This window comes from Aphelocoma coerulescens, chromosome 4 (genome assembly GCF_041296385.1).
Source record: "Aphelocoma coerulescens isolate FSJ_1873_10779 chromosome 4, UR_Acoe_1.0, whole genome shotgun sequence".
Taxonomy (NCBI): domain Eukaryota; kingdom Metazoa; phylum Chordata; class Aves; order Passeriformes; family Corvidae; genus Aphelocoma; species Aphelocoma coerulescens.
This window is the reverse complement of record NC_091017.1, coordinates 77,215,117-77,240,928: the sequence shown is the minus strand read 5'-3', so window position 1 is coordinate 77,240,928 and position 25,812 is coordinate 77,215,117. Positions and strand designations below refer to the sequence as shown.

Below are 25,812 nucleotides of genomic sequence, written 5' to 3'. Positions count from 1 at the left end.
TAATGGGTACAGGAGGAGGATTTGTTTAGGCTTTGGGATGTGTTGTCTCATTTTTTTTTCTTCAATGCCATAGCAGCTCTTTTTCAAACTTGCATTAAGTTGTACAAAAAGGATGTATTTCCACTTCTTAGCCTGACCTATGTTTTCACTTTATTCCCAACCCTTTGACTCCTACAGAACACAATTTCCCCTTGACCATTCCTTTTTTCCATCCCTTCCAGGCACTTCTTTGAGTCCTTTCTGTGTGTTTTGAAGTGGTTATTTCTTCAGTTGCGTGGATCCTTCTGCATGAGCAATATTGCCTTTGTTAATATCAAAAGTATATTTTATTTTGATGGTTTTTATCTCCTACCCTTGTGTTTTGGATGCTGGGTTTTTAATGGAAAGCAGTCGTGTCCCCCCCAGTTGTTTTGTCTTGCAGACAGTTATTGTGAGAAATGACAATGGCTGTTGCCTTTACTTCTGAAAAGAAGGGAAATACCAAACACTGACAGGACTTTGTGATTCATCTGAATCTGATTTCTAGGTTCACAGTGCCATTCAGATTAATGTGTCTTGGCTGGAGCAATAGGATGTGAGCCAAAACATTCCCTAGAGAAACGAAGGCTTTCCTTTTCTTTTGGGAAGGAGTAGAGTTTTTCTTAAATTTTGAGTAATGATTGCTGCAATCTCACCTCATGAAAATTACAGTAGTGCTTCAAAGAGACTTGGATTAATTCAGTTCCTGCTGTAGGGCACTTGGGCTATAAACACCTACATTTTTATCAGGGAAAACGAGGCCATTTCAGTAAATTCCTAAAGCAGTTCCAGTCCAGCCAACGAAAAGGTTACAAAATCTGATCTGTGGATTGAATTCTTAAATAGTTTGGGTTGGAAGAGACCTAAAGGCACATCTCATTCCAACCCCCTGCCATGGGCAGGGAACCTTCCACTATCCCAGGTTGCTCCAAGCCCCATCCAGCAGCTGGACACTTCCAGGGATGGGGCAGCCACAGCTGCTCTTGCAGCAAACCCAGTATTGTGCAATATTTAATGGCTTTGTGAAAATGTGTCTATTTTTTAGGTGAGCAAAACCAATTCCTAAACAAATCCGAAGCAAATTTGGGAAAACAATGACACTCATGCACAGATCTGGTTTATTCCAGGTTTTCTCTTCATGGCAAAACCAGACAAACTCAGGATTATCTTTAAGGGTTGTCCAGGAGGAATTCCTGTCTGAGGAACAGAAGAGGCTGTAAGTTCCTGCCAGTGCAGTGCTGTAATCAGAAAAATGCTGTTATTTATTGTTTTTGATAATAATTAATAAGGAATTGTTGCATTCTTAGTGCAACAGTCACTTTATTTTTATTTTTTTTGGTACCATTTATTATGTAGCCATGTGGTTTAAAGAAGATAAATTTTTCGGTTTCTCCTTTAACTAATTAATGATTTTCCTTCTTTTAGGCATTCCAGTGTTCAGAAGCTCTTCAATGCCTTGTCTTTTTCTTCTGGGGAAAGATGCAGGGAGCTGAAACTGTCTGCTGCCATTCCAGAATTGGAGAGGTGAGAAATTACTTTTGTGTTCAAGGGATCCATTCTGTAAACATGATACAAAAATATTTTGGTAGATGCGATACCCATCTAAAAATTGTTTATTAAATTGTTCTGCCTTTACACTAGGATGTTTTTATTCTGAGATGAATTATTTCCTCTCTAGCTTGACCTTTTAATACTCTTGTTTTAGTAATTTCCCAGCTATTTATATGAATGAAATCTTTTGCTGTCAATTGTAAGGAAATAAACTTCTTATTTTTGGAAGGTTTGTGCAGCACTTCACAGTCAGCAGCGTCAGTACCAAGCCAGTGATGAGAGCACATCTTCCTGTCCTTCTGCAACAGTCAGAAACCATTCCTGATAGCAAAGCAGAAGGTGATAAGGTAAGGAAACAACTCCACAATAATTCCTAGCCCTCAAATATAATATTTAGAAGACTCTGTCAGTAGTTCTGTTGTAGTGTAATGAAATTACACTGAATAAAACTGATCATGTTCAGTCATGCTCTGCCTCCTCCTCCACTACCACCAGTTTTTTGCCTTGTTTTCCTGGTTATATACTTAATTCTTTTCCATTTAAACAATATTTTGGAAGTGCAAATGGCCTTTCAGACTGATGGAATAGAGGCAGAAAATGAGGTGCAGATCTTTTAGTGAACTGTTTTCTCTAATGTCCAGAGAGACTTAGCCCTAAAGCAGCAGCTTGTTTTTGTGAATTGCTGAATAATTTAACTGAATTGTTCTCTGGAACATAAAAGTCCTTTAAATAGCATAGAGGTAGCACATGATATTTAACATTTGCTGATATTATCTGTACAACACTCCTTTCTCTATAGGGGCAATAACAATTGTCCGACTTAAGGCGTGCTTTAAATAGCATTTTCAGAGAAAATATTTCCTTGGAGCTTCCCAGCATTTGAAATCTGCTGAAAACAAAGCCAAAGCAGCAGGAATATAATCTTTCTCTTGGAATATTGCTGGGGTCTGGTTCAGAGACCATACTGACAATTGATAAGCTCTTACGAACGTTTTAAAATCTGATTTTAAGGTTGGTTTAAAGGAAAGGAAAATCTATATGAATCATAGAAAACAGCCTTTTTGATGTCTGCACCAGTGTTTCTGTGGTTATTTTGTGTTTAGGCTTCCCTTTTCCCCTGTTCCTTGTGTTGCAGGTGATCATCACCATCATCACTGGGCTTCCAGGATGCCGTTCCAGCGACCTGTGTGCTTTCCTTGTTGCTTTCACCAAGGAGCACGGGAGGTTGGTGCAGCTCTGCTTACACTGATTGCCAAAAAACACCTTGACATGAAGGGAAAAAAAATTATCACTGTTTCATTTGGTGGTTTTTTAAACCTAATTTCAGACTGCCAGGTAGATTTGCCCTTAAATTTATACATTTAGACAGAAAAACAGCACCAGGAGATTGCTTTGTTGTCATTCCATGTGGTGAAGAGCTTCCATTTATTGACTTGTAGTGATTCTAAAATGCATTTTTCTTATGAGAAAGCACTGTACTAACAGTCCTTGCCACAGCATTGTTTTTAATTTAGCCTGATTTCTATTCAGCAGGAGCAGGAGGTACATTCAGGACATCTGTTGTGTGGCAAAAAGATAAATCTGTTGGAGGAATTTGCCACCCTGTGTGTTGATAGAGCTTCTGAAAAATAATAAAATAAACTTAGCCTTTTAATTCTTAAAGCCAAACACCTTAGCATTTAATCTTAGCCATGTTCTGCACTGTTTTTTTACTTTTAACTCAATGTCTTGATTTTATCAAGTTGATTCAGAACAGTTTTGTGGTTCTGTTATAGGGCAAACACGTAAGGTGACTTTTGAAGGTTGTGTAATAACACATCTCCTCTTGTTTTCCTGCAAATGTCATTGTTACTTTCCATTTTTGCAGTGAAATATTTTCATGCCCAGAGTCTTGAATTGGATTTGTCTAATTTCTGTTTACTGCATCACTGCCAGTGATCAGAATTACTCATACCATGTACAGCTCTGAAAAAGCTGCTGGACATTGTTTTGTTGAAGAGCAACAAAAAACATCCACAAACCCCTTTGGCAGTCGTGTAAAGAATGTGCTTATGCTGGAAATGATAGAAAGCCGAGTAAATTCCCCTTTCCCACGTGGTCAAGTGCAACGAGATCATGAGGAGAGATGTGAAATCTTTGGGCTGTCAAACTTCATTTTGGTCTGTTGGTTCAAAATAGGAAGAAAACAGAAGTGTTCTGTCCCAGCACATGAACTCCTTTCCTTGTTGTCTGTGGTTTAGGTGGATGGTTTATCGGCAGACCATGGATAGCCCCGAGTGTTTCAGTGCCTCCCACTTCCAGCGTTACCTGGCCGGGCTCCTGGAGGCCCAGCAGAACCTCGGCGTCCGTCAGGCCGCGTATGCTGGGAAGAGCAAGAGGCTCCTGGTGGTCCTGCAAGGGTAAAGGCTTGAAACTCTGGGAACTGTTGTGTAGAATAAGGGAATTCTGGTTTATATATGGACCAAACTCAGCTTTTCTGTACCTGTTGATTTTGGTGCTCCTTTGCAAAAAAAAAGGTGTCCGTCGCCTTCCTTGCATGCTGTGGAAGCAATGTGCCCTCACAGGCCAGAACCCTCCTGGGATGGGCTGATCCCCCAGTGTGGGCAGCAGGGGAGGGGGGATTCTGATTCTGGTGAGACCCCACCTGCAGAGCTGCCTCCTCCAGCTCTGGGATCCCAACATCAGAAGCATGTGGAGCTGCTGGAGTGAGTCTGGAGGAGGCCATGGAGATGCTCTGAGGGCTGGAGCCCCTCTGCTCTGGAGCCAGGCTGAGAGAGCTGGGGGTGTTCACCTGGAGAAGAGAAGGATCCAGGGAGAGCTCAGAGCCCCTTGCAGGGCCTAAAGGGGCTCCAGGAGAGCTGGAGAGAGGCTTGGGACAAGGGATGGAGGGACAAGTCTGGGCATGATGGTTTTAAACTGCAAGAGGCTTGATTTAGACTAGATAAAAGGGAGAAGTTTTTTACCTGTGAGGGTGATGAGGCCTTGGCACAGGGTGCCCAGAGAAGCTGTGGCTGCCCCTGGATCCCTGGAAGTGTCCAAGGCCAGGTTGAATGGGGCTTGGAGTAACCTGGGATAGTGGAAGGTGTCCCTCCTTGTTGCAAGGGACTAAGATGACCTTTAAAGGTGCCTTCCAACCCCAACTATTCTGTGATTCTGACTCCAGAACTGCGGGCAGAAATCAGGCTGTCGAAGATCTCCTATTGCCTGATGGAGCAGGTGGTACCAGAGCAAGGCTTAGTAACATGTTTCTGATAAATGCCAGTTTCCTTGTGGAATAAAGGTGAAGGCTCTGAGCCACCTCCATTTGACATTTCCATCTCCAGTGGAGCAATTGAGAACCAGAATCATCTGCAGGATGTTTCCCCCCTCTGGTTCTGAGTCATTAGAAGGTGACACAAACTGGTGTGAGGGAGGCACCAGCCTGACCTGGCTGCCATGATCATCCTTTTGCTGAGGACATACACGTGGAGCTCAGCATTTCCTTCATTATGGTCCATTCTAATAGTGCTAAAAACCATCATTTTTTCCATGTTAGAGCCAGATTGATTTATTTGCTGTGAAATTAGTGTGAATGGTGTAAAGTCCATCGATGGGCAAAATAACTGATACTCTGGTAGCAGCACTGGGTTCAGGAACACATAATTGGAGGTTTTCCATTCTTTCTGGATAGTTGGATATTGGTATAGACAGCTTTAGAGTAGCTGGAGTTCTCTAAATATCCCATCCAGCTGATAACTGGCAGTAGAGAAAAGTTTGTAACTGGCTGAGAAATAAACCCCTGAAATTAAAACTCAGGTTCACCTAAGCCTTGATATCATACAGAGATAAAATACAACAGTGGTTGAGGTCTTGATAAAAAATGGGTACATTAATGATAGAAACATGATTAAATTGGGATGCTGAGAAGTGAGAGATGCTGTTATTTTATTCCTTTTTTTTTTAAACTCAAATTGTGCTTAATATGCTTGGCATTAGGCATAAAATGTTGTTGTTATATTGTGCTTTTTGTGCTTCCTGCAAGCAGGACTTGTCAGTTGTTCAGTGCAAAGTTTGCACAGTTTTTCTCTGAGCTGTTAATAATTTATTTTTAATTCAGCTTCCAATCAGCTTGATTTATCTGGATTTGCTTAATTTGTCTGGATTTGCCAAGTTCTGAGCTGCTCTCCATCTATTTTGGTAGCTCTTTAGGAAATCCAGCCTTCCTCCAAGTGATCGATTTCCTCCTGGATGGGGAACTGTGTCGTTCTGGTTCTCTGAACCCATTTTTTATTTCGGTTTCCTGCAGATACACTGATGTCATTGATGTTGTGCAAGCTCTGCAGACTCACCCTGACCCAGATGTGAAGGCTTCTTTCATCATTGGAGCAGTCAATACCTGTGTGGAGCCTCTGAGCTGCTACATGGAACACAGGTGTGCTTTGGAATATTTCTTCAAGTTTGAAAATACAGATTTTTGATTGACTTTTATAATAGTTAGTGATATATAATGGTTAAAGGCCGCTGAACTGACTTAAGTCCCATAAAACTGCTTAATAATCCATCTTGGAGGAACTTGGAAGTGCTGTTTGGTTTATCAGCGTGGCACTTGGTTTCCACTGGATATATAATTGTATAGAATATCAATTAAAGTTCAGCTCCTAGAAGAATAAACAAAGATTGCTTAAATACAAATCCTCCCACTAAGGAGTTTGTAACAATTGTACAGTCAGTTATCCTCTGAATAATTCTCTTTCTTACAATCTTTTTGTAAGCCAGACTAAAAATTGAGATGTGCATCTCAGTTTGGGTTATTGATTCTGCCACTACTTTTAGATGTTAAAAAAGACTTTGCAGGTTTAAAATACGAAATTTAAGGGAAACAATCCCTTAAATGGGGAAGAGAATGACAAAGAACGGAAGCCAAAGCGTTGCAAGTGTTAAAATCTGATATCCTGGGTTACTGCAGAGCCAGGGTGGGGAGGAAATGGTCGCAGAGCCAAGTCACTGACCTTTTGAAATAGTGTGGTTTGGTTGCTGTTTCATAGTAAATGTGTGTGCTCCAGACTTCAACAAACATGGAAATAACTTCTTAGACCTATCTGTAAAATTGTAACACTCCAATTTTTTAATTATGCCTTGCAGCTGATTTGATCAAAGTAAGTTCCAGCAGTTAGAGTTTTTGGAGTTGGTAGCACTGCTTCTGTTTGTGATCAAACTGTGCATCACAGCTTAGAGGTGAACTGCCCAAACAGTTTCTAAAAGTGCATTCCTGAAATTTCCTGGCTGTTCTTAAGCACTAACCAATGTGCTGCTTGTGCTTTGCAGTAGTCAATAAATAGACCTTACCTTGCTGCTTCTTCTTGTCTCCGTGACAAAGATTCCAAATACATAATAAAAACGACATAAAATATTGGTGAATTGGTGCTGGAGTGCTGTTCAAACTTGTTCTTTCCATAATTATAGGAAAGACAAGTGCCATTTCTGTTTTATTTTTAACTTACTAACGTGTTACTAGTCATGGTACTGAGCAGTGTTTCTAGCAGCAGCCTGCAGTCCTGTAACACTGTTTGTCTCCTGAAGTGCAGAAGCAATTGAAGGAAGAGGCTCAGCCTGTGCTGTAGATTATTTATGTTTTGCTTTGGAGCTTGTTCTGATAAGAATTTACCAAGTAGCCACATAGTGCCAAGTGGCAAACCTTGCTGTTGGGAAGCTTTGGTGATTTCACTGTGAGAATGGAGAAGAGTGGATTTAATGTCTGGCTTGAAACTTGCACTCAAGAAAATCAAACCCCTTTCCTGCCTCAGAGTCCATCACTGTAGAGATCCAGCTCTTTCCTGAGCATGGGATGAAGCTTTTCCCCGTTCTGAGTTAGGGCAGGGGAGAGGGAGTTGAAGGGACCAGGTAAAATACTCTCTAGAGCTTTTGTGTCCATGATAAAGCTCATGGAAATAATGGTCACTTGTCTGACACAGCAGCAGCAATTGGCATTCTGTACATCCAGTCTTTCTATGGGAAGTTCCCACTCTTTGAAAGGCACAATTTTAAGGCAAACTTTAAATTCCTATTGTTTATATAAGAATTAAAATGACATTGAAGCATTTCTGACTCCTTAGAACACAGAATAAATTGCATGGTGGGAATTAGCTCTTAAATCTGTTGGAGAATTAAAACCATCTGCAAAACTGATTTTTGGGGGAAAAGTCCTGAAGGACATAACCTGTGAGGATGTTGCAGTTATGTGAATTGAGGAAAAGAAGCATGAAAATGGTTTGGTTCGTGAGACTCTGTCAGCATCCAAGTGAATGTAAATGTTTTACTTAAATAATAATATCCATTCTTGATATGTGAACTTTTTGGTTTTTTAGGCTTCTTTTTCCCAAGTTCTTGGACCAGTGTTCACAAGGTATGTGTCACTTTCCTTGACTCTGAGCTCTACAGAACAATAACTGAGCCATGTGGCCAAATAAATACCTGTGTTTATTATTTTGTGCTGTTAATACACGTAGCCAAAGGGTCATGATAAACTCTTGGAGATAAGAACAATCTCTGCCTACACTATCAAACATCGCAGGCAGAGGATGGAAAATTCTGGAGCATGATCCATTTTGAAGTCCTCATCTGCAGGATTGGTTTCCTAAGACCTTGAGTTCAGCTGCTCACCTTGAACTGTTGTGACTGGGAGTGAAATGGATTGGATTTGAGTTCCACCCTCCTTTGGTGAGGTGTGAGGAAATGGAATTCTTTTCATTTCTGGTGTATTAGAAAGGGAAAAATGAGGGGGTGACCTTGTTCCCCAAGTCCTCCTCATAGTGTGGCCTGGAGGGTCCTTGCAGGGTTCATCTCACATTGCAGCACACAAAGCAGCTCAGCTGCAGGGCTGTTCCTTATCTGTGTGTTGAGCTTTATATCCTGAAATGAATCATTGGCTGCACTGTCCTCCTTGTCAGGCTTGGAAATTAGAGCAGGTGTTGGCATAAGTGAGATATGATCCTTCCTCACCTGCCCTCAAATCCCTGCCCCATCCTTGCAAGTGTTCAAGGCCAGGTTGGATGTGTTTTGTGTTCTGAGGAAAATCAGAGTAGGATGTTGTGCTCTTCTTGTGGCTGCTTAAACTCTGAGTGCTCTGCTTGGCTGCCAGAGTTGTGCCACCTCTTTTTCATGTGTGAAGGGAGCCCAAAAGAATGAAGTTGTGAGCAAGCTGGACAGAAAGTAGGTGCTGTTATATAGATCAGTATTTTATCTGGAGAAAAATGTTGGTGCTCCAAGTTGGGAAACTTATCATGTGTTACAGCCACGGGTTAATTTGAAGAGAGCAGGAGAATGTTAAGAATATAAGGAGTTATCAATAACTACAGAGAAGTTAGAAATGCAAAAATGCCTCTTTGTTTTATGAAAGAATAAAAATAAATACTCAAAGCTTTGGTTTTCTTAAAGTGAATTTGTACAGACCTTATTGGGTGAGAATTGGTCCTTGTTGAAGGAGAAACTGCAAAATGCCCAGGATAAGAGTAGCTAATTTTCTTACAGTCAAAATACTGCAAGAATTACAAATACTGGAGATTAGAGGAATGTTCATCTGGCAGGGAATCATTTCTGCACATTGCAAAGTGTTGTCATCCAGTTTTCTGATACAGAATGTGAAATCAGATGGCCGAGAGGTCCCTCCGTGTAAAGAAATTGTTTCACACAAATAGGGGCAATTTTTGTTTCAAAGGTTCAGGAGGAGAAGTCTGCTTTGAAGTGAGATGTGGCACACTTAAACTTTCCAGACAAATGCAGAATTGTGTCATGTGTGTAATAGAAAATTTACATCTGCCTGATTTGTAGAATCACAGACTGGTTTGGGTTGGAAGGGACCTTAAAGACCTTTCAGTGCCACCCTCTCCATGGGCAGGGACACCTTCCACTGTCCCAGGGTGCTCCGAGCCCTGTCCAACCTGGCCTGGGATTCTTCCAGGGATGGGACAGCTACAGATTCTCTGGACAATTGAGAGGGAATTCATGATGGTTTCACACACCTGAGAATTCATTTTTGGTGCAACAACAGCAAGATTTAACGAGACATTCACTTTAAGAGATACTGGTTCACGTTTTTGGAATGCTGTGCACCCCAACATTGTTTTTTGTGTTGCTGTGTCACCAGTGGGCCAAGACTGTGTTGTACTGGGCATTGTATAGATCTGAAACCAGAACCTTGTGGATATAAAAAAAGCCAAGTGCAGCCATAGGCAAGTAGGAATTAATTAGACTTTGGATCTGGACCTTTTTTCCCCACAGCTGTCTTCCAGATTTGGGGAGCAAGTTGGGTTTGCCTTTTGCTGCTGCTTTCCAGGGCTCTTCTGTCACTGCCTTTCTCTGTAACAAAGGGGTCCCTGGGCATGTTATCAACGTGACATTTCCAACATTTCTATTGGGAGAGCCCCAAGACTCACAGAGACAGCTGAGGACTGGGGAGAGCTGACAAAGCCTTGAGCAGAGTGACCAGCACGAGTATCCCGTGCATACTTGCTTAAACTTCTCCAAAAAATCCTGCCACCATCTCTGTGCTGTAATTTCCTTTTGTCTCTCTTTTCTTTTTGGTCTCTTTTTCCTTTCTTTTGTTCTTGCACAGAAGCTGTAAGATGATACCTTCCTAGTCTAGGGGCACCCTGGCATCCCTTGTGAAACAATTTCATATAGAATGCAAATTAAGACATCACCATTGTTAAAAATATGCCCATTGTAAGTTTAGGAGCAAAGAGGAGCCATTATTTTCATCAAGCATATGTATTTTTAATCCATCCCTCCTGTTCCTTTCCTGCTTCCATTGAACACGCTATTCCCCAGGCTGCAAGGGTTCTTTTCTTTAGAGGAGTGTCTAAATAAAGAATTGAACAAAACTGGGTGGTCTTCAAAATGCACCTCTTAGAAACAGAGATGGCAGTGATGGTTCAAATGGAAAAGGTCAAACTGGTTCATTCCTAAAGCTGTGTAGGCACCTTTCAGTTCTCAGGAAGTTCCTTTTCTGTTGGATTATGCTCCCTGTCCCTCAGCTCAAGGTCATGAACTGGTGCTTGCTCGCACAGGGCAATGTTTGTGTGGTACCAACCCCTCCAGGATTTATACCTGGGTGTGAGCAAAGCCAGAGCTTGCAGGTTCCTGGGCTCTGAGCAGGCTTCTCCTGCTTCCAGGGTTGTGTGGGAGTTTCCAGTCAGGAATGACAGGTAGTGCCCTGGGCCAGGCACGAAGGGAGGGGAGATTGATGGAGAAGGAACAGGGGTGCTGAGGAGGAGATGAGATGCAGAGGTGTGGGACTTGATAGGTACGTTTTTTCCTGAATCTTTTTTTGACTTAAGCTTTTCCAGATTAATCCTTGACAATTGCAGATTCTCTCCCAGGCATGATGCTGGCAATTGTCACATGGACTTGGTGGCATCTCTGTTGCACAGCCACAGGGTGGTGGTGGATGATTCAGGAGTCCCAGGATGGTTTGGATTGGAAGGGTCCTCAAAGCTTGTCTCATTCCACCCTCCTGCCATGGGCAGGGACACCTTCCACTATCCCAGGCTGCTGCAAGCCCCATCCAACCTGGCCTGGAACATTTCCAGGGATGGAATTATTAGCTTATTCATGGCATGATTATCTTATTCATACTTTTAATTTCATGATTAATATCCCCAAATTTGATACCATTTCAAGCCTGCACGTGGCTTAAATTTCAAAGGGTGCTTGGTGTTCTCCTTCCCTTTTCCCTCTTCTCCAAGAGCAGCTGTGTTTTGGAGAGGACATGGATGTTGCTGAAATTGGAATGGAAACTTCTGTGCAAGGTTAAAAAAGAAGAGAAATAGAATTATGTAGATTTGTGCTGTTAATAAAGTTCTGGCTTGGAAGAGTCAGTGATGCAAAGAGCAGTGACTGGGAGTATGTGGTATGATGGAAATGCCCCAGAAATATTTGGTGCAGGAATTTGTGTGTAGAGCAGCCTCTGCATGGATTAATGTGATTTAAGACTTGTGTAAAGACCAGGAATTACTTCAGGCAGCAGATCAGGTGTGATCAGTTGTTACATCTTTGCTTTAAATAGTTGGAGGCAGAGGAAATGCATCCTGGCTCGGTTGTTCATGGATATTGGAGTCTTTCTGTTCTTCCTTCCACTCTGCTTACAGTCACAGGAGAGTGTCAGAACAGGGCCGCACACCTTGAGCAAAGAAATAACATTTATTGTAAAATTAGAGAATTCTTTAGGTTGGAAAAGACCTTTAAGATCATCAAGTCCAGTCAGGAACCCAGCCCCACTGCCCTGGGTGGCTGTGCCAGGACTTTACAACCCTTTCCATGAAGAAATGTTTCCTAATATCTCATCTAAACCTTCCTTGGCACAACTTGAGGCCGTTTCCTTTCCATTTGCTTTCCATCCCTCACACATTCAGGACAATACAGCCATCCTAGGGAATCACTCAGTGCTGGCACTGCAGTTTCTTTGAGGAACTGGGCTGAAACTCAAATCATGTAAAATTGGAAAGCAGGGATCCTATAACTGAAATTAATTGGATGATTTTCTCTTATCTTTTTGATGCCTCATGGGTTCAGTTTTGCTGTCTGAATACCCTTTTGAAGTCTTTTAAAGACAAAAAATAACTCTAGACCCTTCTCCTATTTTTGGAAGTGGCAACTGAGTGTCCAAAATACTGATTTTTAGCTGTTTAGTCTCTTATTGCACGTTGAATTCACCAAGAGACTTTACAGTTTAGTGTTCTTTTTTTTGAAGCTAGTCCTGCTCAAATTGATTCTTGTATGGATTTATTATTTTAATTAATTGATTCTTTGGATTGAGTCTAAATGGCTTCTGTTAGATGAAAGATTCCCTGCTTTTTTTTTTTTTTTTTTTTTTTTTTTTTTTTTGTTGTTGTTGTTGTTGTTGTTGTTGTTGTTGTTGTAGTGTATTTTTCTTTTTTTTGTCTTTAATGAAAGAATATAGTGAGAGGGAAGGAAAAGAAGAGAAAAATGGTTGGAATATCACTGGATGGTTTATTAGTCACTGTTTACAGCCTGAGCTGTGTAAATTATCCCCTGATTTCCTTCTACAGGACTGGTGAGTAACGTGGTTTTCACAAGTCATGCCACAGAGCAGAGGCACCCCCTCCTTGTGCAGCTGCAGAGCCTGATCCGAGCAGCAAATCCTGGAGTTTCCTTCATCCTGGCAGAAAATGGGATTGTAACGAGGTAACCTTAATCAGGATTTATCACTTTTGGCACGTGGGCCACCAGCACTCAGAAACTTCTGTTCTCTTGCTTTTACTCTGGTGATTTATAGGAAGGAAATGCAGATTTTTCTTAATTGCTTCTTGTGCAAAAGGGATTTTCCCTTTACATTTATGGGCATATAAATATGGGGATTAGGAAATGTGTTTTGTTTGCAGAGTGTGATTTATGCTACTGTTACTGCCATACTAAAGGAAAAGTGCTCTTAATTTTACTGTCACTAGCACATTATGTTTTATGTCAGTAGATAGTGGCCATTTAATTTAACTTAGAAAATTAAAAATCTTCATTTTTATCTCTTTACAGGAATGAGGATATTGAATTGATTCTCGCAGAAAGCAGTTTTTCAAATCCTCAGATGACGAGAGCTCGATATTTAATGTACCCTGGCTGGCAAGTATCTAGACTGAAAAGTATTAAAACTATTTTTCTAATTAACTTGAAGATTAAAATGTTTCACTGACTTCATTTATATTTTTTTTTTCCAAGACTACTCATTTGGAACAGGCAGCAGCTTTGTAAATCATTTTTAAGAGAGCTGATGATTATTCTTAGTGGATACATGATTGCTGCCCTTTTATGGGGGAAAAGGCTCCTTTCTGGCCACCACTTAAATCAATGGCAAGATTACTGTTGCTTTCCAGAAGAATAGGCAAGAACCCTGTGGGAATAAACTGGGAAGGATTGGGATGGGTGAGGTCAATAATGACTGGAGTAATTTCATCCTGACAGCTATTCAGCATTACTGGAATGAACTTGCTCTGTCAGTCTGGCCATTAGCAGAACAATTATTCATAAAACCCAGGAACCTCACTGACAGCCTTGGCACAGGCTTAGGCACAAACCCACGTGGCACCAGACTTTCCACTGAACACCGAGACATTTCTCCTGGCTCAGGGCTCTTCACACATCTTGTTGCAGTTATCTGTGCTGCACCTTTTTGGCAGAAATCTGAAGCTGTCAGCCATCATAACTCCTGGCTGACCGGTCTCTGTGCTGGAAACATCATTTATTTATCATACCTTGCAGTCCTCTATGGGTACACATCTCTTTATTCATAAATCTGCTTCTAAATTGGATGCAAGTAGCCAAGTAAAGCTGCTGGAGTAAACCAGCACAAGGCTTGGGATGTCAGAGCTGCTTGTGGATTGCATGGAGCCAAAGAGAGAGAGCAGGAAAAGAAAATATTTCAAACTTTTGGACAGCCGTTAATTTATTTGATGATGGTATGCAAGAATTGTATCTGGGTAGTGTGGAAGAAAAAGAGCAGCAGGAAGAGCATCAAAAGCACCCAGGGAGATCTTATTGCAGCCTTGCAGTACCTACAGAGGGCTCATAAAAAGGAGGAGAGTGACTTTTTACATGGGTAGATGGTGACAGGACAAGGGAGAAGGGTTTTGAGCTAAAAGAAGAGAGATTTAGATTAGATATTAGGGAAAGTTCCCTGTGAGGGTGGGGAGGCCCTGGCACAGGTTGCCCAGAGAAGCTGTGACAGCCCCTGGATCCCTGGAAGTGCCCAAGGCCAGGCTGGACAGGGCTTGGAGCACCCTGGGATAGTGGAAGGTGTCCCTGCCCATGGCAGGGGGGTGGAACTGGATGATCTTTAAGGTCCCTTCAAACCCAGACCATTCCATGGTTCTATGAAAAGGAATCCTGAGTGCTTTGACCAACCTAATGCTGTTGGTAGCATTTTCATGGAGAAGAAAGCTCAATATTTTCTATCTTATGAGCAAGGCTCAGCTGTGATGAAAGAACAGATGTTGTTTGTTGGATGAGAAGCACGAGCTCCTGTGATTTCTGTCCACTGAAGGTGTTTGTTTTTGTCTCCAGGTATGAGGGCAAATATGGGGCTGGGCCTGTGTTCCCTCCCATGGTTCAGATCTGTGTGTGGTTCAGTCGCCCTCTGGAGAAAACACGATTCGTCACCAAGTGTAAAGGTACCAATGAACTTTGCCTGACTTGATTGAAATCCAAGTTTGGGATGCTGAGGGATGGAGGGGAAGGAAGGCACTGACATAACACAATTATTTAATCACTGCTGAAGTGAACTTCTAATTGAAAACTCAGCTTTCCTTCCTAAAAGTACAGTAAATTCTGTTCCTTAGTGTCTGCTCTGGAGAATTGTCCCATGCTTTTTGTTCAGATGAAAGTCTAACTGAATTTTTGGTTTCTAGGACTGAGACAACTTCCTATGCTTGCTTTTTATTTTATGTTTAATTGTATTTGATAGTGTTGAAATACAGTTTTATAAGTGACCATCAGCTTCTGCTTTTTATGCCAAATAATTCTTTGTAGCTACTAGAAAACAGGCTCAGCTCTAGAGTAGATACATTATCAAGCCTCTCCTCTTTTCCTTAGCCAAGCAGTGTCAGAGAGGAGGATTTTCCTTTCCACACACACTGTAGGAGTTCCTTATGCCAAACACATGTTATTTCCCAAACCCCAGAGCAAAGAATGAGAAAATAAAGAAGTGTTACATAGTGGGACTCCAAGGGACATGGCAGCTTTTTGCTTGGAAGCACTGGGATGTGGATTAGAGATCAGTTGCACAGGTTTTACCAGAAGCTGCAGCAAGGAGGAGAAAAATAAGTTGAGATAATCTGTTTGTCTTCTGTTTCAAACAGCAATTAAGTCGTTGCTCAAGCCAAGTCCTTTTTCTGGAAACATTTATCACATCATGGGCAAAGTGAAGTTTTCAGGTAAGGGCAAATTACTCCTGAGTAATCCTGAGTGATCACACTGCATGTTATGGGTATTTAAAAATGTATTTCTGTGCTGGATTCTGTCTGCACCAGTGTTGATGTTAGATTAGATTAGCAATTAATTATCAGGCCCTTCTTTCTGTCTTCTCCTTGGTAGATGCTGATAAAGTCATTGAAGTCTGTCACAACACATCAGCAAATTCCCTAAGCCTGGTGCCTGTTCCAGAGGGGCCAGCTCCTCCTGATTCCAGAAGTGATCCCAGAGACTGCAGCACTCAACAGGAATACTTCCTTGTGTTCATTGGCTGCTCCCTGAAGGAAGAGGATATCAAAGATTGGCTCAGAGAAACTGCAAAACAGGTTTGTGGGCAGGTTTCCTTTTGTTCAGTGCTTGGCATTTCTTAACAACCAAAGGAAAAATCCAAATGTCTCCGTGAAGCATTTGGGTTTCTTCATCTCTTTTTTTCTTCCTACCAAGGTATTGACATTCAAGGCTGCAAATGTATTTCAGAAAGGGGGGACCAAGAGTTTACAGATGCGTGTTGTAATCTCTGTATTGTTTTAGTGCTTGCTACAGTTTATTCATGGATTGATCTGCTCTTGAATGCTTGAGCAAATGGATTATATCCAGGATAAACACAGGATGATTTAGCTGAGCTGTGATTGCCAAGGGCTGAAGTGTGCTATGAAATAAATCTTGGAAGTACCTGAACGCTGGCAAAGCTGAAAATCTGTTTTGATTCACTGAATTAAACCTCCTGGAGGCAATCCACTGAAATGGAGGGTAGAGTCCTGTTCCTTTTGTCATCCTTAATTAGTCAAGTGTACTTCTGCGTGGCTGGTGTATCCATGCAAGTAGGAGCTGGAGTGGGGAACAGGGAATGTGGCTGTTGTAGGAAGCTCAGAAGGCACAGTTTGCACACAGGGACTGCCACAGCTGATGGATAGAATCACAGATCCATAGAATCCTGGAATGGTTTGGGTTAGAAGGGACCTTAAATCCCATCCAGTCCCACCCCCTGCTGCGGGCAGGGACACCTCCCACTAGCCCAGGGTGCTCCAATCCCCGTCCAGCCTGGCCTTGGGCACTTGCAGGGATCCAGGGGCAGCCACAGCTTCTCTGGGTAACCTGTGCCAGTGGAAATTTTTGGAACATCTGTTAGCTGAAAATGCTCCAGATTACTTCTTTATAGCTTAGGATTTGTACAGTATCTCCAAAAATTTGTGTTGGAAGGGAAAAGTGTTTCCTGCAGACAGTGGCTGGAGCAGTTGCTAAAGTTCTAAGATTTCTGAGGTTTCTGAGCTTCTGAGATGCTCAGGTTCTCATCTCCTGTTCCCCTGTATTAATTCAGGGAATCAGTCCATTTTCTGTGCTGATTATCTCATGCTCTGTACTTACCACAGGGGTAACATATGGAGACAAATGCTTTTCCATGTAAAAAAGCTCTCTGTGGAACACTACTTAAATTTTATGAAAACTTGGAACTTCAAATGCTTATCTCAAGTGTGAAGTGTTTCCTCTTTGAGCAATTCAAGACTATAAACACTTTTTGTACAGTCATGGCTAATTGAGGGTTTCAGATAGTTCTGAGAGTTACCACATGCTGCAGGAAAGAAAGGGATTACAGAATTTCTCAGACTCAAAATTAAGTTGTTTTTCTGTTCCTGTGCCAGTTTTCTTACAGGAAAGCTGTATTTAAATTGTCTTGTTCCTTAAAATACTTAAGGAATTTTTAATTTCTAAGTGTTTTCTGTAAGATCAGTGAATTTTTACTTTTGTTTTCAGAACATAGTTGTGAGTGCCTTCACAGAATTGAATAACTTCAGAAAATAATTTTTGAAATACATGTTTCTACTTGGTGGTTTGGGTTTGTTTTTTTTTTTTTTAAATTTGAATTTATTTTTAAACTAACTGAGGTATGGTATTACATTATCACTCTGTAGTCACATAACTGGAGTCTCATTCTTCATACAGAAACCTCAGAGGAAAGCCCTGAAAACCAGAGGAATGTTAACCCTTCAGGAAATAAAAAACATTCACGTGAGTAAAAGCAATAACTTAAAACCCCTTCTTTTGGCTGATTTCCCTTAAATATCCATCTGGATGCCAGAGCACCTGCCACACATAACAAGTGTGCTGAGCACTAAATTATTGCAGCACTTACTGGCTTTGGAGGTACTTGGAGCACCACTGAAGCTGTCCAGGAGGGATTTGAGATATAAATCTGATCTCAGAGCTCCAGGTTTGCTCTGGAAAGCAGGAGGTGTAAAATTGGACATCTTTGGTTGCTGTAATGGCCCTTCCATTTTCTTTTATCTATTTAAGTTTGTAAGGACTGTCCCTACAGATGTTTAATTTGAATTCTTTTGTACTGCAGGTGAAACGCCACTTGGATCCACTTCCAGCTGGTTATTTCTACAATGGGACTCAATTTGTGAATTTTTTTGGTGACAAAATGGATTATCATCCACGTATCCTTTAAAATTGGGGGTTTTGGGGGAGGTTTTAGGTAGGCAACAAGTTGCAGCTCTGAAATGTAAAGTGCCAAAGGAGATATGATAAAGAACCAGTTCCTTGCCAGCTAAAGCTTAGTGTTAAAACCCTTTCTGAGAGATAAGATCTCAGCAGCAGAATGGAACCAACAAAACAAACCCCAAACTGCCCATGAGCTCACACAGGGAATAATTTTTGGACCACAGCTTGTCAAAGAAATAGTTTTCAAACCAAATAGTGCTGTAATAGCACTGAATGCCTGGGCACGACTGATAAAACTTCCAAATGAATGTAATTTTATGTGTGCACACACTCAAGTGGAAACAATCATATTTTTGTTCTTAGTATTGCCCTGGCACTTCTTGCCAAGGTTCCAGTGTATTCCTGTTGTCCTTGCTCACCACCTGGGGACATGGGTTAGTGGTGGTTGTGGCAGTGCTGGATAAACAGCTGGACTTGATGATCTCACAGGGCTTTTCCAGCCTTAATCATTCAGTGATTCTCTCATTTTCATAACTTTCTGTTGCTTTTTCTCTTGGTTTGGTCACCACCTTCCAGATTGGCTTTATATTCCCAGTTTATTTTTCACCATAACCAAACTTGACAAAAATCCAGATGGGTTCTGTGATGCTGCTTTGGAATAAGGACAGTTCTTTTCTATGCCCTGTGGCATCGCTTTAAAATTTTAAACCAGGAAATTCCTCTCTGCAGGGTACAAAACCCAACAGCAAACTTGGACTTCAATATTCACTGGAAAAGTTATGGATGCCCCTGGATCCCTGGAAGTGTCCAAGGCCAGGTTGGATGGGGCTTGAAGCAACCTGGAATAGTGGGAGGTGTCCCTGCTCCATGGCAGGGGGTGGAATGAGGTAGATTTTAAGGTCCTTCCAACCCAATCCATTCCAGGATTCTTCACTCCACCTCTCCCTTGGTGGTGTACAGTGAAAGCTGCAGGCCCTGCTTAACCCTTTCTGGGGGATTTGAATTTTGGGTGGAGTTTTAGACTTCTGCTTCAGCAGAACCACTGTAAATGTGTTCACAGAGCCACAGAATAGGTTGGGTTGGAAGGGACCTTAAAGCTGATCTTGTTCCAACACCTCCCAGGGATGGGGAGTCCAAAACCTCTTTGGGCAACCACCACAGGGAAGAATTTCTTCCTAAGATCTGATCTAACCCTGCTGTGGTTCTGCTGTTCTTACATCCATCCTCCTGGCTGGGAAATATCCCTTGTGCAGCTCCTTTATTCCTTGGCAACACTGAGCTGTGGTAGCTCTGCCTGCAGGCTCCCAGAGGGTGATACATTGAATTTCTGCTTTCCCTGGGCATCCCAGGACTGGCACTTCCTTCAAACCTGGGTGTTCTTTTCTCCTAAATTCCATTTGCACAAATACTCTTCCTTCACCCTTCCCAACCAGTAATGGACCAGTTCATGAACGATTACTTGGAAGAAGCCAACAGGGAAATCGAGAAGTACAACAGAGAGCTGGAGGAGCAGGAGTACCACGATCTCTTTGAGCAGAAGACTTAAGCACGTGGGTCCTGGATGGTTCTGTCCTTGTGTTAGGAACCAAAAATGTTGTTTTGTCCTTCTGGGTCACGAGAAATTGAGTGAAATGTCTGTTTTCAGCACTCCTTCCCAAACGAAGGGATCATTCCCCTAAGGTTGGCATTTAACACGGTAACTGCTTAGCTGTTTGTACTGTCAGGTTTGCTTCTACTTCACCTTAATTCCAGACTGTACAAAGCATCACCTGGAATCTCTGGCTTGTGGTGGAAACGTGGGAAGAAGAAGAAGAAGAAAGAGAAAAAGAAGCAAAACTGGATTTATTTCCTAAAAGGTCGGAATGTAATTGTGGAATTGGGCCGTGGTGCAGATATCAAACAATCCCTGGGCATCCCTTGGAAATGGCTGCTGAACAGTGGGGGCTTTCAGGATGTGGGATTGGGGGTGTTCCCAAAGCGAGAAATGGGGGAACATTTGACTTGGAAGAGTCCCCAATCCCACAGCTGTTTGGGTGTTCCCAAAGCGAGAAATTGGGGAACGTTACCTTGGAAGAGTCCCCAGTGCCACAGCTGTCAGCATATTCCCAAAGTGAGAAATGGGGGGGGATAATTAAAAAACTAGAAGAGTCCCTAATCCCAGAGCTGCTGGTGTGTTCCCAAAGCGAGAAGTGGGGGAACAATGGGGAAAACTCTGAAGACTCCCTAATCCCAGAGCTGCTGGTGTGTTCCCAAAGCGAGAAATGGGGGAACAATGGGGAAAACTCTGAAGACTCCCTAATCCCAGAGCTGCTGGTGTGTTCCCAAAGTGAGAAATGGGGGAACAATGGGGAAAACTCTGAAGACTCCCTAATCCCAGAGCTGCTGGTGTGTTCCCAAAGTGAGAAATGGGGGAACAATGGGGAAAACTCTGAAGAGTCCCTAATCCCAGAGCTGTTGGGATATTCCTGAAGCAAGAAATAAGGGAATAATGAAAAAATGTAGAAGAATCCCTAATCCCACAGTTGTTGGTTGGGGTTGTTCCCAAAGCGAGAAATGGGGGAACAATGGGGAAAATCTGAAAGAGTCCCTAATCCCACAGATTTTAGGTTGTCCTCAAAGTGAGAAAAGGGGGAACACTTACTCAGAGACCTTAATCCCAGAGCTGTCATGGTGTTCCCAAAGGGAGAAATGGGAGAACAGTGGGAAAAGCTCGGGTGAGCACCTAATCCCACAGCTCTTGGAGTGTTCCCCAAGTGAGAAATGGGGGAACAGTGGGAAAAACTCTGAAAAGTTCCTAATCTCTCAGATATCGTGGTGTTCCCAGAGCAAGAAATGGGGAAATTACTAAAAAACTTAGAATCCCTGAATCTACAGCTGGTAGGGTGTTCCCAAAGTGAGAAATGGGGGAACAGTGGGAAAAGATCAGATGAGCACCTAATCCCACAGCTCTTGGGGTGTTCCCAAAGCGAGAAATGGGGGAAAATGGGAAAAACTCAGAACTGAGTACCTCATCCCAGAGCTGTTGGGGTGTTCCCAAAGCAAGAAATAGGGGAGTGATTCACAAACTTAGAATCCCTGAGTCTACAGCTGTTAGGATGTTCCCAAAACGAGAAATGGGGGAACAGTGGGGAAAACTCTGAAGAATCCATAATCCCAGAGCTGTTGGCGTGTTCCCAAAGTGAGAAATGGGGGAACACTTTCTCAGAGTCCCTAATCCCAGAGCTGTCAGGATGTTCTCAAAGCAAGAAATGGGATAACAGTAGGAAAAGGTCAGATGGGCACCTCATCCCAGAGCTGTTGGGATGTTCCCAAAGCAAGAAATGGGGGAACAATGAGAGAAACTCGGATGAGCACCTAATCCCACAGCTGCTAGGGCATTCCCAAAGTGAAAAATGTGGAAACAGTGGGAAAAATTCAGATGAGTCCCTAATCCCACAGCTGTCAGGATGTTCCCAAAACGAGAAATGGGGGAACAATGGGAAGAAGAAATTCTGAGTCCCTAATCCCAGAGCTGTTGGGTGTGTTCCCGAAGTGAGAAATGGGGGAATGCTTTCTCAGAGTCCCTAATCCCACAGTTTCTAGGACGTTCCCAAAGTGAAAATTTTGGAAACAGCGGGAAAAACTCAGCAGAGTCCCTAATCCCAGAGCTGTCAGGATGTTCCCAAAGTGAGGGATGAGGGAACACTCCCACCCCCACATTTGCCAGGGGCACAGCCCATCTGAAAACCTCAGCACAGTTTGAGTCTGCACTTGAAATTCTGACTTTTTTTAAAAGAAAAGATATTTATACATTTCAGGGTGAAATCAGTGGAGAAATCTTATTTTCTTCCCAGTGCTCTCATTGGGGTTCTGGAAAATATTTCCTGACTGGCTGCAATGTGCACCTTGCTGTTGCTTAGATTATCCCTGGAGGATTCCTATTGAAATCCTAAAAAACTAAGCAAGGCAAGGGAAGGGGGAGATTCTTCAGCTGAAGAATTCCCTTTCCATGAAGATGAGTGATTTCCAAAGGTAAAAAACAGCAAAAGATGTTACTTGAAAGAGGCAGGAACTTGTTTGTGGAGCTTCCAGAAGAGTTTGCACACCGGAACATTTCACTGTGCTGATGAGAAATCAGCTTTTAAGTACTTGCAACAGAATTTTTATAGTTCCTGAATGATAGAACAGGAATGCTGGCAGCCTGTCCTGACTTAATTCAGTGTAATTTAAGAGGAGACTTTATAAATCACTGACTGAAGGGTTATAAAGTACTTTAGCAGCTACCTACAGGTAATTATTGGAGTTTATTTGAATAAGCAGATTATTGTAGCACGCATGTGTTCAGAATTGAGGTGAGAACAGCCCAGCAGGAATTCTTTGTTTTCATATTCCTTTGCCTTAGGGACAGCTCAGTCTTTTAATGCAACTGCAGCTTTTCTTTCTGACCAGATGTTTGTGATACAGCAAAGAAATGGAATGAAAAATCTCTTGCAGGACACTTAAAATACTTCAAATGTGTCTGCACAGCCTCATCCCATGGCAGGAAAATGAGATTTAACCCCTGCCATCAAACCTGAGGCTAAATTAGAGTTTATGCTTTACTTAAGAGATGTATTTTTTACCTTTGGAATATGAAATGAGTGAAATTTCAACGACCTGAAGTACATTTTAGGTGGTTTTGGTCTTCATCGCTGGGTGCTTGTGCTGTGGGTGTTCCACAGTGCAGAGGTGGAATTCCAGGTGCTGCAGGCTGGGCTAGAAATATTGATAAGGTTTCATTCCTTGCTTTCCTCCTAGATTTAAAAAGCTGAGTTGAAGACTTCAATATCTTATTTTATGTTGGTTTTTTTTTTTTTTGCACACCACGAGACTTTATATAAAAAAAACCTACTTGTATCCTGTTAGAGGCCAGTAAAAGCCAGCAATTAGTTTGTGTTTTTAGGCTTTCCTGGGGTATTCCCTGGATCACAAGTGTGGAGCATCCTGATAAAGCTCGTGAGTTTTATCTATGCATGGCTAAATCTTAGTCTTAATATCCTGTAGTGCCTGTAGAGCAAAGGTAGCTAGCAGTGGGTTTGGGGGGGCTGGCAGGGGTTTACAACTAAGTCCAGTTGGTTGCATGAAATTATTTCACAGCCCAGAATTTTTAGGAGTCCCTGAAATTCTGGTGGTAGCGCTGCAATAAAAAGGGGCATTAGGAAATTGAAATCCCAATTCTAATTGCTTTGCCAATTAACTCAGTGTAAACCCGGCTTTTCCAGTCCCAGTTGTCTCATCTGCAAAGCCATATTTCTAGAGTTAGTGGGATGTGATGTGGGAAGAAATTCCAGTGGTTGGGACAGCAGGCACGTGGTGGAGGCTTTGTCTCAACTTGTGAGTCAATAAAGAGTAGATTTAAGTGCAATTGATTGAAAATAGATGAAGATGCTGTAGCTGATTTTTGCTCTGCTGAACTCTTTTTAAGAACTCCAATTTGTGCAGCTCTCAGATCAATATGGATGGGGCTGATGCAGCTGGAATTCCCAAGCCCTGTGAACAAAAAAAAAAAGGAAAGAATTGGTGTGTGACTGTGCAAATTGAGCTGTTCCTTAAAAACTGGAGCAGAAGAGCTCGGAACAAAGGCCTAGAACCCTCCTCTCCTGTGCTGCATGTGCTCTATGGTCTTAGCTGTGTATTACAAAGACCTTTCACCAGACTGGTACTGGCTCAATTCATGTATTTTGGTATTGAAAGAAATTGATTACCTCAATTTTTATTGTTTATTTTTTGAACTGTGACTTTCAAGCAGAATGAAAAAGAAAAAGAAAAAATACTGAAATAGTGAAACTGTGACAGTGGTATCCTTGAAATGTAGTAGTGCCTTGCAGATGACACCATTTATTCCCCAAAATAAATGGATGTCGGGGGTTGCACCCCCCCTTTTTTTTTAAAGGAAAAAAGAAAAACAGTTTTGGTGAAAGGACTTAAAACTTTAACCTAGTGACAAATATTAGCACAAATGGTTAAACTGTTGAAAAGAAAACTCTTTGAGGACTGAAATATGTAAATGCCTGATGCTGCTGCTGTTGAAGAGCAGTTGCTGATTTTTTGGGAGTCAATTCTAACGATCAGCAGCGCTTTTTGATTTTTTTTTTTTTTTTTTTTAAGAAGAGTTTAACTTTTGTACTCTGGTCAGAGCTGTTTGTACTGTATGGAACCCCCATCCCAGGGGATTTGCTGTCCTCACTCCTTGGAAGTCGAGGTGAGGACGGAGCTACTCCGAAGGATCGAGGTTTGAACGTTTTCCTGCTACTGTATAATTAAAAAACAACAACAACAACAAAAAAAGCACCATTTCTAACCCACTGATGTTTGGATACAGCAAAAGTGCCATTACACTGTTCCTTTTCTTTTTTACTGTACTTGGAAAATTTGTGTCCAGGCATTCCTGAGCTTGGGAAGTGCTAAAGAGTCCTCAAGGGGTTTCCACGCTTTGCTGACCTTTGTTAGCAGCTTGTGGTGGTGTTTTTTTTTTTCTTTCTCCTCACCGAGAATGAGTGTGATCAGAAGTTACTGAAGTTATAGGCATTCAAATGTGACAAACTTAGCAGGGGAACCTTTGCAACTTGAGCTGCTCTGCAATCTGGGAGTATTTCCTATTAAGCTGTGCAATTTGGGATTAATCCAGTTTTACACTTTGCATTTAACACACCGGCTTGCAGGGAGGGGTTAAAGTTGCATGTAAGGGTTCCCTAATAAGTTGGGGGGTTTTTTTAATTATTGTTATTTTTTAATTGAAACTTGTCTGAATTTGCACAGATTTAAGCTCTGGAATACTTTGGTATTCTTGAAAAGGGAAAAAAAAATGGTGACTAGTATAGTGAATTGTAAACTGTGAGTTGTTAGAATCACAAGGTTCAGCTAATCTTAGGTTGTTAAAAATGTACCTCAGAGAGCTCGTGAGAAATTGATTCATTTTTACACAACAGCCAGATCCTGACGTAACACTTCTCACTTTACAACGTGCCAAAATTCACTTTTATACTAGTTCTCAACGCTTTAATATTTGCAACTTTAAGTTAAAAACGTGTTCTTTACAAACACTACTGTAACTTCAGTTCAGCTGAATGGTGTGATTGAAGCTTTTTGCCTCTCGTATTTATTACACAACTTGATTCAGTAAATATAAAATTACCTTTCCATTTATTTTTGTATTGTTTTACATGTTTATACCTGCAGTTTGTGTGACTTTTACACCTGTAACTCCAGATGTGATGGAAAGAACCAATAAACAGTATCCATCCACTGCCTGGCTTTGACTCCTTTAATAAACTCACAGGTTCCTAAACTGGAATTTTTAAACTTTGAGTGGTTTGTATTTAAAATCTTTAAACTGGCAGAAAGATGAGTAGTTTGTATTCAAATTAAAATACAAAAATTTAAGGTTTTGTGGGGTTTTTTAGCCGCTATTTTAGGTTTAGACCTTCTTGCTTTGGCTTTTAATTGGGTAAAATTCAAACTAGAAGAAGATTCATCTGCTTGGTGCTGCTGTCTGTGTTTTTCAGCAGCTGTGTGTGAGCATAAGTTGGTATTTGCAGATTTACAAAGACTTTTTCCTTTTTCCTTGTGCTCACACAAATGAGGATGCAGCTTCAAGATCCATGGATCTAAAATCTGGCTGCCATGGGGAGGGCAATCCCACCTTACCCTTCTGTCCCTGAGGAGCTGAGCATGAATCAGATTCTTGCTGGTTAAACTGGGCCTGCAGCTGATTTTCTGGCTCTGTTTTCCATCGCTTTTGCATTCGTTGGGGGGAGGTTTTGTGCTCGATTCGGTTTTTATGAAGGGGTTATGTAAAACCAGCCTGTTCAACCCAGCCTGCTTTGC

The 25,812-nt window shown here is 41.8% G+C and overlaps 1 protein-coding gene across 1 annotated transcript in view; it reads left to right on the top strand.

Moving 5' to 3' along the window:
• Positions 1-24,271, top strand: part of DNAAF9 (dynein axonemal assembly factor 9) — a 66,852-nt gene extending 42,581 nt beyond the window's left edge. The window contains exons 23-37 of the mRNA XM_069014788.1: positions 1,146-1,234; positions 1,444-1,542; positions 1,799-1,916; positions 2,705-2,793; positions 3,810-3,968; positions 5,855-5,980; positions 7,914-7,951; positions 12,615-12,750; positions 13,096-13,182; positions 14,620-14,726; positions 15,414-15,488; positions 15,649-15,851; positions 17,467-17,532; positions 17,870-17,963; positions 19,401-24,271. Of these exons, the coding sequence (XP_068870889.1) occupies positions 1,146-1,234; positions 1,444-1,542; positions 1,799-1,916; positions 2,705-2,793; positions 3,810-3,968; positions 5,855-5,980; positions 7,914-7,951; positions 12,615-12,750; positions 13,096-13,182; positions 14,620-14,726; positions 15,414-15,488; positions 15,649-15,851; positions 17,467-17,532; positions 17,870-17,963; positions 19,401-19,513 (1,599 nt within the window). The 3' untranslated portion in view covers positions 19,514-24,271. The remainder of the gene's footprint in view (positions 1-1,145; positions 1,235-1,443; positions 1,543-1,798; positions 1,917-2,704; positions 2,794-3,809; positions 3,969-5,854; positions 5,981-7,913; positions 7,952-12,614; positions 12,751-13,095; positions 13,183-14,619; positions 14,727-15,413; positions 15,489-15,648; positions 15,852-17,466; positions 17,533-17,869; positions 17,964-19,400) is intronic.
• Positions 24,272-25,812: the final 1,541 nt, after the last annotated feature.